A 13,586-nucleotide genomic window follows, 5' to 3' on the forward strand; every position below is an offset into this window, starting at 1 on the left:
GCTGAACCTGGCCTTTAGTGGGAAGTGGTTGGCCACTTGGATATTTCTGGTAATACCCAGCAAAGCCAGAAGCCAGGAAACTTAAAAACCTGTTGAGTTTCATAAGCCTGGAATAACAATTTGGTCTTGGCAAAGCCAGTCCTTAGCCAAGTCCTGCTGCTCATGGCAGCTTTGCAGGGACTTGTTTGCATCCTTCCCCGGCACTCATTGTTTGTTGCACACTCTTAGATGGTCTGTCTGTGTTACTTCAATCCCTCCCTTAACTTCCCTTGGACCTTGTTTTGTTAACAACCCAGTCCTCTTTTTCAAAATCTAAAATACTTCTGCCTACTTCCCTCCTAAGCTGTAAGCCAAATTAATCACTTTCCAGAGTTTATACCTCAGAAACTTGAATTCTTTCAAGTATTGCAATGGCAATTTTCTGAATCTCACCATAAATAATTTGATCTCACACAATACAGGTACATGGAAAAAAATGCTAAGCAACAAATGAATACCAAGGGAATCTAATATTTCATTAATAAGAGCTGCTGAGCAGCTTCCAATTTGCTTCTACCTCCTGGCAGGAAAAGGTCAAAACAAGGATGTTTTTCATTCATGTACCTCACTTGAATGTTGAGCACCCTTAATCTCACAGTATTTTTCAGTTATTCTCAGATTTTTCTGCTTTTCTGATGTATGTTAATTTCACTTTTTAAAATTTATTTACTGGGTAGCAGTAAAGTAAGGAAGTAAGGAAGATGTCACATGAAGTTTGAGACATCTCTTTGCTTACAGCCCAGGTATAAAGTTCATTTATATTCGTTTAGCCATGTTGGCTCAGACAAAAAGTCCACTTAATCAGTGTGCTACTCTGCCTCCAACTATATAACCTCCAGGTTACATAACAAGTGCTGAGAGACAGGACAGAAGAGAGAAGAGAGAAGAAGAGGAGGTCCATGCAGCATGCACAGTTGTCCTTCTGCCTATCTGTAGTTTAGAAAACTTTGAGAAAAATATTGACCAATTATTTTTACTATTGTGAACAATAGTTCTGGATGGATCTTTTTCCACACATCTGGATAAATAATGCTTTGACACCCAGCATTTAATGATTTAATGGACTAATATTTTTCATGTTGGAACTATCTTGTGAAAGTGAGTTCCATGGCTGAAATAAATACACATTGTGTGAAAAAGCGTATCCTTCTGCCTCACCTAACTGCTGTACCTGGTAATGTCACTTGGATTCTCTTGGTTTGTATCTTTTAGAATGTGACTAAATCCTTTGCTCTTCTATCCCACAGCACCTCACCAAAGCTTTTTGAAGCTGAAAAGCACAGTGGCTCATTCATTTCTAACCCTGTGTTCCTTAACTCTTTCAAAATGCAGGGTTTTCCTTAGGACTCTTCTTCAAGACACTGTACATATCCCTCTTTTCAGATGATATTAGTCAGCTTTATCTTAGCTCCAGCTGGGAGCTTGGTACACTCTGGTGGGATGATCCCTTCCTGCATCCCAGTGGAATTCCTTTAATTCTGGGATGTCGCTGTCTCTGTCCCTGGCCTCTCATCCTCTTGGCCAGCACACTCAAAACACTTGGCTGCCTGATGATCATATTGCAAGTAGTATTTCAGCAATCATACTGTATTTTCTTTGCCTGGGCACAATTTACACCTTTTCTAAAGGCACTTTCCTATTTCTAACAGTTTTCTTCATTCAGTAGTTTATCTGTGCTGAGCTATTTCTCATTTATTTGGTTTTATGTATATTTTAAGCCTTCAGCCATGTAGTTTAAACATTCTCCGGAGCACCACTGAAGCCCTTACCCTGGTCTTTATAGAAAGTATGTGTGTGTTAATATTGTTCTCTTTTCAAAACAAAATCTGCTAGGCTCTTGACTTTTCCCTTTCTACAAGAATATTGAATTTTGAATGTTAGAACCAGTGTAACAGAGCATCTTGATCATGGTTGCATCTTGAAATACCCAGGCTCAGCACTGAAACACAATTTGCCTTTTTTTCTCTCATTAAATATCCAACAAAGTGCTAAAAGGAACCATCATATCTGGTTTGTAAAATGTACTCCCAGTGCTGTGCTCAATTATGAGATTTATTCAGTCTTAATGGGACTAGCTGAAGTCTTCAATTACTATTCTCTTTCCTGCTTGTACAGCCCCTGTGACTTTGTTTAGAGGTGGATGTCACCATCCGGTCATGGGGCTGTTTATTATATCTGAATCCTCTGCCCTTTCCACTTGGGCAAGGAATATCAGGCCATCTAGTTTCTGTGATATGTAATGAAACAGTTAAGCTTTCTGATCCAATGCAGTATTTCTGTCTGCATTTGCAGAGTGTGCTCTTTTCTCTATATTGTACCATTATAAAGAACCATTAAACTGCACAATTTTTCTTAACTGCTGTCAACACACAACACAGTGCGGGTCAGCAAAGGTGAGTTACTGCCTGCAGCAACAAATCCCGCAGCTGTTGAATCCAGTACAGAGAACCATGCTCTCCAGCCCTTAGTCTCATCTCTTGCCTACATCTGACCTGGGGATCACCAGCTCTTTTCCCACCCATTCCACTAACACCAGCCAGGGGTGGCTGGAGCAGACACCGAAACCTACAGAGTGTGTGCAGTGTGGTCAGTATGGCAGCATCCTTTGGAAATACTGCTGTGTTACACAGCAGATGGAGCAGTGGCGGGGTGAAGGGTGGTACTTGGATCCTCTTTTCAAGGACAGGCTGATTTCCCCTGTAGAATGCCACTGCTTAGGCTGGTGAAGGCAGAGCACACGGGTGGCTTGGCAGTGACTTTGGGAGCGTGAAGGTTAAATTTCTGCAGTGCTGTGTGCACAGCACAGAAGGTAGTGGCAGTCATTATGAATGGGAGCCTGAACCTAGCTGCTGGCTTCCCCAGAGCAAGTCACATCCCTGCCATACCTACAGCAGCTGCTGCTTTTTGGCAAAGGCACAAATAGAAAACACAATCCCAGAGAGGTGCTAAAAGCAAAGAATCGATGGTTATTGCTGCTTCAGCTTGGGGAAAGGAGTAAACAGACTGTAGTGTCAGATTTCTACAACTGCTCTTTCCCCCTGGGGGAATGAGCCTATCCACTCCTTGCCAGCTAAGCAGAGGTCAGGGCCATGCCAGCGGGTGTAGCTATCATTAGCAGACACGAAGAACAGTCCTGGTGTTTTGGTGGCATCTGTCTAAACTAAATAAGTGGTTGCAATAAAAGCAGCTAACCACTATTACAGGTGATGCAGAAACAACACAATTCAAACCTCCAGACAAATTATCAGTTAGGCTGAAAGGGCCAGATTGTCCTAGGAAAATTGCATGGTATTGAAGTTGCCACAGTGCCACACATTTTAGCTGCAACATGAGCCATCCATCCTCCAGTGCCCAGAACACTGCTTTGTTCCTGGAGGTTGGTTTATGCCCAGCAGAAAGTGGGTTTGGATTCTTTCTACCTTTATTTTAATTCTTATGTGACGGTAAATATCTCTTTTGCCAGTTTTTGATGTGTAACAATTTTTTCAGCCGAGCTTTTGTGCTGGCTGGCAGGCCATGGTGCTGTGAATGTACACCTCACACCTCTTGCTTCCTTGCTGCTTTGCTTTTCAGCTCCTGAAGTTTTGTGACTAACTTTCAATTAGTTGGTGCTGAGGGGGTGCAAAATGCAATCATGACATGCCCATGAATTTGCTCAGGTGCAGGGCTAGCTGGCTTGGCAGGGACAAACACCTGCTTGAGAAGTCAGTTCGCTTCTTCTTCGCTCCCTCCTCGTCTGTGGGCACACCACAGAACACGCCAGTGGTGCTTCTTCACAGCAACATTTGTCTTGTCAGCAGCAAGTGTGTTAAAGCTTGATGTGATCCAAGTCTTTACAAAAAGAAAAAAAAAAGGAACAAAAGTCTCTCATGGATGCTGTTTGATGTGGTGGCTGTGTTATGGCCACTTGACTAAACCCAACAGGCTTAGGCCATTAGGAAGTGTGGTCTTGATCTTGTGTAATAAAATTATCACTCTTCTGGGTGACTCCCATGGTAGGAGTGAAGCTTTTGTTTTGTTTTTTTTTTCTTTAAAAAATATAAAAATCTGGGCCAAGTCCCCTGAAAAAAATTTAATATAAATCTATGGTACAAAGAAATCTAGAATTTGCTAAGATTGGATCTGTTGACTCTAAATTCAGGGGTTTTTTTTCCATTTCAGATAGTCCTTTATAATTTTCTCCTGAAGAACCTTTTTCTTCCTAGTTTTACCAGTGCTGTCACAGGAATTCCACAAGCATCCAAAGGAATAGTATAGTGTGAAACGCACTTGGACATACAGGAGCCTATTTTGAAAATGTATCTTTTAAACTGCCCAGTGCATGTGTTCTGGGTAAACTCCCATTTGTCATTCTGCAGAATGCTCAGCACAGATGAGCAATTTATAATGGCCATGTCCAAGGGTCTGAAGACACAGCTTATCCATGAGTACCTCGCTGCTCTTGTGCTCTTGTGGTTATCTGCTAACCCACAACCTCTCCAGACAGCAACCTCTTGCTAATGCATCTTGCTTGTCAGCAAAAGGAGAGGGTGGAGCAGGTTTTTGGCTGGGCTTTGGGTTTGTTTGTGTATGGGTTTTTGTTCATTTGTTTTCTGGTAATCAGAAACAGTACAAAAATTTGTCTTTTTCTTTTTTTTTTTGCTTTTGCTATCAAGGTGATTACACGGCCAGCTCTTCATGTCTGAATTTGTTTTTGTGAGCTAGCAGCACCAGCATTTAGATCACGTGTGGTGTGGTGTGGCGTGATATGAAGGAGTCAAAAATCAGCCCCTCTCTCTTCATTTATACCTCACCAATCTCATTTATGTGGAGCAGAGAGCTGGAATAGCAAGCATACTTCAGTGTGGCAGGTTGATTTATAAGGTGGCATAAACACACAGTGCCCTTCTGAGGCTGAAGATTGCTTTGGTTTGCTGCCCCACTTCCATTAGTGTTATGTCACCGGAGAGTTATTTAGTCAGAACTGCCTTTCATACCCAGATGTCCAGTCAGAGCTCACCTCCCCAGTCCAGTGCCACCTGTCACTGGCTCAGGCACCCACTGGGCAGGGATGACGGGATGGTGACCTGAGGTGATGCTGATTGCTGCACATGCTGCCTGCAGAGTGTGGGCCCTCACAAACCTAACCCCCTGAAAATCAACTTATTCTTTCAGGTGGCGTCACCTGAATCCATGGAGTGCCTAGATTTACATCAAGGAGAGCCTTCCTTCCAAAGAAATATTTTTTTTTTCTTTGTATTTCAGTGTCCTGGTTGGTCCTGAGTGAAATTTTCCCCGGTGGGATCAGAGGACGGGCCATGGCTTTGACGTCTAGCATGAACTGGGGTATAAATCTCCTCATCTCCTTGACATTTTTGACTGTAACTGGTAAGATTTCTCCATGTCCTTCCAAGCTGATATTCTCATAGTGGGCAAAACAAGTCTCTCTTATACAAAAGCATTGCTACAATTGCAGCTGTGAAAGCCCAGGAGAAAAGATCTCTGTTTAGGTGTTGGTGTAACTTCACCCACCACATGTTTGTTGGTGCCAGTAAGTTCAGCCTCACAGTGCTGGCTGTCAGACCACCTTGCACATCAACTCCACAGGCTGTGAGACTCAGGTCTTAAAAACACCATTGGTAGGCTGAAAATACATAATGTTTAGGATTAAATCCTGCATCTTCTGAAATCAATGCAAGTTCTGTTCTAGATCACACCACAGCTTTTCTGATCAGACATTTTTAAGCACAATCCCATTTAATTAATTCTTTTTCACAGGAATGTCTTGGCTTTCAGAAAATTTTCTTTAGAAAAAAGTGTCTTTGTGAGGTAAAAGTCTTTCACGTTTGAATGTGAGAAAGTAGACTACTGTATGTGACTTCTAATATGATGATAATCAAAGGGGAAGGTTAAATGCTGATGCTGAAATTTATTGATTAGCAAATTTATTTTTCTAATTTTATATTACATGAGGCTTTGCAAATTTTAGTTTTTGGTCTTATTGTGAGGAAAATATGTGCTGACAATCAAAATATATAAGAGAGCAGAAATTCCAGGTTTCCCTTAAGTCCACTTACTCTCCACCAGAGGCAGACAATCAACTCACAAAAAGTCAAGATAGTTTTGACCCCAATAGATGTTGTTAAAGACAGATTTGAAAATGCGTGTGATCTCGTACAAAAATGAGTGTGATCTGTTGATCTGTTACTAAAATGGGCCTCATATTTGTGTTTTCTTTCAAAAAAAAAGAAAAATAAAAAGAAAAACGAGAGAAAGAAAAAACCATCCTGAGTACTATCTTGATTAAAACTAGGAAACATATGACATATATATGTAATATGTGACATGAATATGAAGTTCAGTGTGTTCACACTCTCACTTTAATTGGATCAAGGGTCTTCTTTAAAAGGAAACTTTCCTTTTAAAGAAGACCCTTGGTCTCACTGCCCATCACAGAGCTGCACAAGCTTTTGGACAAGACCAAAACAGAAAATGCATATTGTAGGCAGTCTGGCTGCCAACACTTGCTCAGTCCTTGGACCGGACTTGAGCTATTCTTAAAGAAATGTCCCCAAAACCACCTAGGGCAGACCTCAAGTGCTCGGTGTCAGCTGTTTCACTGGGAGGTCCCCTCTTGTCGTGCAGTGTTACTTGTTAATGTACGTCTCGCTGTTATCCCGGTCTCAGTTTCAAAGACTGTGAAGCCACAGTAACTCCCTTGGCTTAGCTGGGTCTAATCCGGATTTATGAAAATGTAAGTACAAGAAAATATGCATTCCTTGTCTATGGCAGAAAGGCAGGATTGGGATTCTATTGTCAAATGAATACACGTGGAGGACACGGTGGCCAGCAGCATCTCTACTCAGGTGCTGATTCAGAGCTGGATTAGCAGCTTCAGCTGCAATTTTCAGCTCATGACACAAATGACAAATGTCTCAGCTGTCCAGGTTTATCTTAGCAGGGAAAAGGGCTAAGGGGGCTGCAGCAGACTGTTGGGTTTGTACACGCTTTACTTTCCAGGGGCTGCAGATGCATCCCTTGGATCTACCTGCCTCTGGGCTGTAGGCTCACAAAACCATTAGTTCTTGGATAGCCCCATTCGGAGCTCACTCTTGGACCATTTTCTGGCACAGCACCCATGACTCTCAGTGGAAATGCTGGGCACTGACAGGTGGGGAGGATTAGCTGGAGACAACTGTAATAGTGTGAAAAATGCTTGGATTTGCTCCAAGAAAGAATGTGCACCAAAACCAGACACAGGCAAAAATTCAAGGCACTTGTGATCCCCACTGCCTTCCCACAAACCAGTAACAATGGCTACTCACTGTTTTCATTCAGAGTGATTGCAAATCAACCAATAGGTTCAAGCTAAGTAGGCCAATATGAACTCCTTCATTTTATTTCATAAGAAGTAATAGAAAAAGCAAAGCCACTCTTCTTTTTTGATGTGAGCTAAGAATAACAGCCTAGCTTCTTTCTAACTTCTCATGTGCATTAGGGGCTGCATCCTATAAAATGCAGCAACAGGAAGAAAAATTGGTATATTTGAAAATTAAAGTCATATTTTCTTCCTTTGTAGAGCTCATTGGCTTGTCCTGGGTGTGCTTCATCTACACAATAATGAGCCTGGCATCACTGGCTTTTGTTATCATGTTTATACCAGAGACAAAAGGATGCTCTTTGGAGCAAATATCCATGGAACTAGCTAAACAGTAAGTACCAAGTGTGTGACTGCATCCCCCAAGCGTCAGAGAGACAAAGCCTTTCAACACCACATATTGGGAAAAAAAAAAAAAAAAGGAAACTATGTGGGAAAACTCCAATTCTCTCAAGGCTTGAGCTTGCACATGTTGACCTCAGTAGCCAACCAAACATTTTGTTGGTGCTGAAGGACTGGCCCTAAAGGTGAGGTGGTTTTTGAGCACCCCTTTGAGGAACGTGCAGCCAAGCCTGGCTCCCCAGCACTTTTGCTGTCTGGCATTCCTGGATGAGAGGATGACTCAGATCTTGCATTTAGGTTTGTGTGTTTTGGGTTGCATACAGAAGGTGGAAAGGAGAGATCCTGTATTTCAAATTGGCCTGCCCTGCGTGTCACTTCAAGGCTCCATGTGAATTTTGATAGCTGTTGTAGATTGGCTTTTCTTGTATCTTTACTGAGTGCTGTAGAAAGGTGAGAGTCAGTCTCTTCCCCCAAGCAACAAGTGACAGAACAAGAAGAAATGGTCTCAAATTGCATCAGGGGAGGTTTAGATTGGATAATAGGAGAAATTTCTTTACTCAAAGGGTGATAAGGTGTTGGAAGAGGCTTCCCTGGGAAGTGGTGGAATCATTACCCCTGGAGATGTTAAAAAATTATCTAGATTTGGTATTTTGGGACATGGTTTAATGGTGAAAATAACAGTGTTAGGTTAACAGCTGGGCTTGACGATTTTAGAGGCCTTTTTCAGCCTGAATTAACCTACCAGTCTAGATATATTATTTTGGCAGTAAAAATAATTCATGTGTGAACATCTTAGCACCATCCTGTATTTGTACTTTTTAGATTACAGGAGAATATTTGCAACTCAGCCGGGCTTGAAGGAGCTCGTTTATGGACTAATTAGTTTACAGACTAGCCACTGTGCTGCCGCTGGCCCTCTGGCTTAGAGGAAAGCATCCATCCCTGCCAGAGCCGGGGCCGGCGGTGCGCGGACGCTCCGGGCAGAGCGTGCGGCGGGGCCGCCCCCGAGCGGGCAGGCGGGGAAGCGCCGGCAGCCGCCGGAGCATCCCGGGCCATCCCGGGCTATCCCAGGGCATCCCGGGCTATCCCAGGGCATCCCGGGCTATCCCAGGGCATCCCGGGCCACCCCGGGCTATCCCAGGGCATCCCGGGCTATCCCAGGGCATCCCGGGGCGGCTCTCCGGGGTGCGCTGTGCCGTGGTGCCGGACCCCGCTGTGGCAGGGGTGTGCCGCAGGGAGAGCGGAGTGCCCAGCGTGTGCGGGGGTTTTGTGCTTCTGCAGGAAATACGTGAGGACGCCTTTGTGCGGGGTGAGCCAGCGAAGAGAGAAACTGGTGCCGGTGGAACTTGCCAAGAGAGAGAAAGAGCAGCTCTACTAGACGCGGGGCAAGCAAAGCAACCTTCACCAAAAGACTGATTAAAAGAAGAAAAATTAAATGCTCTGCGATGCTCACACTCTTACGGGACACGCGGTATTGTCATTATACACAAGATATTCTTATGTTTCTTGGTAGAACTTCTTTCAGTGGCAGTTTACAGCCAACATTAAAGGTCGTTATAGTTTATAACTAACTGGAAATCCGGGCTCTGTCTGTTTCAAACCAGCATCCCTCACTCTGATCCCCTGAGGTTACTCACCTCTTGCATACAGGAGGTGAATGGAAATTGGAATATTGCACACAATTCTCCTATTTGTATTCAGCGAGAGTTCAGTCTGGAAGAAGTGCAAAGAAGAATGAGGGTGCCAGGAAGAAGAAAGTCTCACAGGAGGAGGCTACCAAAGACAGGTTTGTTTAGGCTAGCAAAAATGGGGATGAAAAGGGTCAACAACTCCCTGTCAGTAAGTTAGGGAAAACAATGCTATGGAACAACAAATGGACAACTGTGGAATGCAAAGGATGACAGTGCAGAACTACTGGATGTAAAATTTTTATAAATTAATTTAGGATTCCACTTAACTGGATTTGAAAAAGGATCTTCAGCTGAACTTAATTATTTATAACACAGAGCACAATCAACTTGTAAGAGGAATTTTACATACATTTTCTCAGTAGGGCCAGGATTCAGTGACCTAGGAAATATTGCTCAGAAATCACTGTCAAATTGTTTAATGTGGGACATTAAATGCATCACTCTTTACAACCACCTGAAAAGATATTGTAGCCAGGTGGGGGTAGACCTCTTCTCCCATGCAGTCAGTGACAGGATGAGAAGAAATGGCCTCAAGTTGCACCAGGGGAGGTTCAGGCTGGTCTGGAAGAAGTTTTTCACTGAAAGGGCAGTCAAGCATCGGAATGGGCTGCCCGGGGAGGTGGCGGAGTCATTGTCTCTGGGATGTTCAAGAAACAACTGGACACTGGCACTTAGTGCTATGGTTTAGTTGGCATGGTGATGTTTAGTCAAAGACTGGACTCGATGATATTGGAGCGCATTTCCAACCTTATTGATTCTATGATTTGCATAATCAATTATTCTAAACTGATGACAGCCTTACCGAACAGGAGAGAGGATTTCTTTGGCCTCTCATTTCCAGGAAAGTTGGAAACTGAAGGCACAAGAGTTGATGCCAAAATAATTTTATTTCTCAACACAGGGCACACTAGACTTTGACTTTTGGACTCAGAAAGTGAGAATTGCGTGGTACATGGCAGCACACAGGGAGTTCAAGAACTGTAATCACTGCAGATCACAAATTCTGTCCAATTCTTGGTTTTTGCTTAGCAAGTGTATCCTGAAATACTGAACAAGCCTCTACAAAGGGTTATCCATATGGCTCCCATAAAAGAACATTGGCCTTCTTTTTCTTAGCGGGTTAACAGACGTTGTTAGAGTGATCAGTAGATAAATATTTATTAGCAGATAGATAAATGGTTCTTTGTTTAAAGAGAAAAACCCAAAGCATGCTTTAAAAGCATGTTGACTGTCTCTGTAGCCACAAAGTGGCATTTCTTCCAGCATTTCATTGTGGCAGCAAGACTGACAGAGTCAGCTGGAGTGCAGATACTAGTTTGAACTAAGCACATGATCCCACTTTATTTGCTGTCTCATAGCATTAAAACCACCTGACTGTGCTCTGCACTGAAGGAAAAGTGACTTACTGACACAGATGAAGTTTCAGTTCTGAGCAAAGCAGATCAGTTCTAAACAGATTTTCACATGGTCACGCTTCTAGATACTGACACCACAAATTTATATAAGCACATCTACCCAAGACAGGGAGCTCATGCTGAAAATCTGAAAACAAACCATTGAAGCTAAGGCCATTATTCGCCTGAAGTCACTGAAAATTTAGCTACCTCAGGATGAGAGCCTTAATTTTATAGCACATATTTTCTATGAAAATCTCTTCACCTGCTTCATGTTTATGCTGGAGGACAGCTATCAGTATCATGCATTCTACTGGGTCAGCTTCAAAATGAGAGATATTAAGGTGGCTCTGGCTAGCCTTACAAATATGCTGTCAGCATCATTCTTATACTAACAAGTACCTGGGATTAGATCCAGTAATGTTTAGTATTACTGTATTTTAAGACTATATTGCAGGAAATTAACCCATTTCTTGATCCTGGACTTTACCAGGTAGTGGACTATTTGCATTTCCTCTTGTGTCCCCATTTGCTCTGGCTGGTACTGTTTTCTGATAGCTGCCCCTAGATAGCAGGTGTTTGCATATACAATCCAAGGTCGTATTGGCTTTTAATTTCTATTACATTGCATTCAGTGTAAGGGGCTTCTGCAAAATCTTCCTCAGCATTGCAGCTTCCCAAACAAACCTCTGCTGCAATAAATTTTCTGAATGTTCTTACAAAAATAAGTTAGAACATACCAAAGAAATTGTCTCCCCAGTTTACAGGTTTTGGGATCATTGCAAACTCTTCTAAACTTTTCCTATGCACACCTATTTAGTGTGGAAACAAATAAATAAAAATGCCATATTCCTGAAGAAGGGATAGTTTCAATAAATGTTTACTGATGAGACACTGACAGACCTTCAGATAACTCCTAAAAGTGATGATGCTGTGGTCAAGGATTTTTAAAATCATTATATCTACAGTCTCAACTGTAGTCCTACAGACTTAGCCTTATATAGCTTATAAATGTAGCAATAATTGTACAGTCTCTTATAACAAAGCCTGCACATCTTGATGACACCGAGCTGGCACTCACCAGCTCATCAGCTATGAAAATACAAGGGAAAAAAGGGATACATTTTACAAATCACATCCCTGGATCTCTGAAGCACTCCACAAAGAAATTTGTCCCTGATCTAAAATTATTCAGTATCTTCATCAATGGACTGGATTAAAGAACAGAATATGCTTATTAAACATGCAGGCAACACTAAGCTGGGAAAGACTGGGTTGGAATTCATAACTTGGCAAATCCGTTCCATATCCTGAAAAAAGCAGGATACAATTCTGAAAATGTAAGCACAAATCTCTCTGGTAACACTAACTTCAAGTCAGAGAATGATAAAATGGTGATAGAAACTGCAGGAAAAGTTCCAGTAGCTGTGACAACCCACAAGCCAGCAATGAGTCAGAGTTATCAATCTACTGCCCTTAGTAGGGTGTATAAATAGAACCAACCCTTCTCTCTAAAGAATGTGAAATGAACTTTTTATGGCACTGCCAGTGCTACAGCTGAGCACTCTGGGGAGTTTTCCATGGGATCCACATGGAGAAGCAGGGACATGATGAACAGTGCTCTAGGGAACATGGTCACTGAGGAAGAGATGCTTGATTGACAGGTAAGTTTATCCAAAGCAATGCTCCCCATGCTGGCGGTGAGAGCCACCACGCAGGGACACACTGTCTGGCCTGGATCGCCTATTGAGGATGCAGGAGCTGGTAGTGAGAGCCTGGGTGGCAGCAGCACAACACAGCAAAGGAACAAAGTGTGACTGGTGACAATGGAAAAGGGGAGCTGTGTGCACACAGGAGAAAGCATCAGCAGCAAGGCCTATTCCAAACTGAGGTGGGGGCCTACCTATTTAGAGCAGTAGGAAAAGGAGTGATATCCCTGAGAATAAGCATACACCACCAGATGCCCTTCATCATGAAGAGGTTTTAAAATGTACTTTTCACAGTTTGAGGCTCCCTTAGAGCTAGAAGGACAGGTGGGCACACATTTCAAGGGATCTTTTATTTGCTATTATTCTTTTCAATACTACCCTTCAAATTGGGTAGTGTGCTTTTTGGCTCTGTTATGGATTGTTATAAAGGCTTCAAACTGCTAGCATGGATCTAGGCAGCACTTCAAAAGAACCAGTGCCCATTTTAATACATTGCAGCTCATTATTAGCTTTCATTTCTGTTCTAAGAGACAGATTTCACACTACATGACAGTGCTAACAAAGCATAATGTTCCTCTTTCTCCACAGATAAATTTAGGAGATACTTATGCTTCATAAAAGCTCCAGATATTCACTGGTAGCACTCAAGAGTTTTGTAATTTGATTTGAAGAGGCGAACCTAATCTATGACAGCTATTGTAGTTGTAATGGCCAAATCCTCATTCATCAGTTTGGGACTACACTTTGTCCCTCAAAACCCATTACAATTTTGTTCATTGTTCAAATACCTTCTGCTTTCTCTAAATGGTAATAAAAATAACTAGTGTTCCCTAATGGTGGTTTGTTCATTCCTCTTTGACTATGCACAAGATCCTCCTTATTTATGTCTGGAGTGCCAAGGTCCACATTATTTGGTACAAACTCTAAAACTTAGGTATGGCAAGCTTTTCTACATATAACATGCTATATATATATATATTTATATCTCCCTGACTGTTGAACTCAGCTTCATAATTTCATGGTTATAAGCCCCCTTTCATAAGCTCAAGAAGTG

The 13,586-nt window shown here is 42.4% G+C and overlaps 1 protein-coding gene across 1 annotated transcript in view; it reads left to right on the top strand.

The window, feature by feature from the left end:
• The window catches only part of SLC2A12 (solute carrier family 2 member 12), a 30,712-nt gene extending 21,396 nt beyond the window's left edge, over positions 1-9,316 (top strand). The window contains exons 3-5 of the mRNA XM_015623354.3: positions 5,284-5,406; positions 7,598-7,730; positions 9,020-9,316. Coding sequence (XP_015478840.1) covers positions 5,284-5,406; positions 7,598-7,730; positions 9,020-9,116 — 353 coding nt within the window. The 3' untranslated portion in view covers positions 9,117-9,316. The remainder of the gene's footprint in view (positions 1-5,283; positions 5,407-7,597; positions 7,731-9,019) is intronic.
• The last annotated feature ends 4,270 nt before the right edge of the window (positions 9,317-13,586 follow it).

This window comes from Parus major, chromosome 3 (assembly GCF_001522545.3).
Source record: "Parus major isolate Abel chromosome 3, Parus_major1.1, whole genome shotgun sequence".
NCBI lineage: Eukaryota > Metazoa > Chordata > Aves > Passeriformes > Paridae > Parus > Parus major.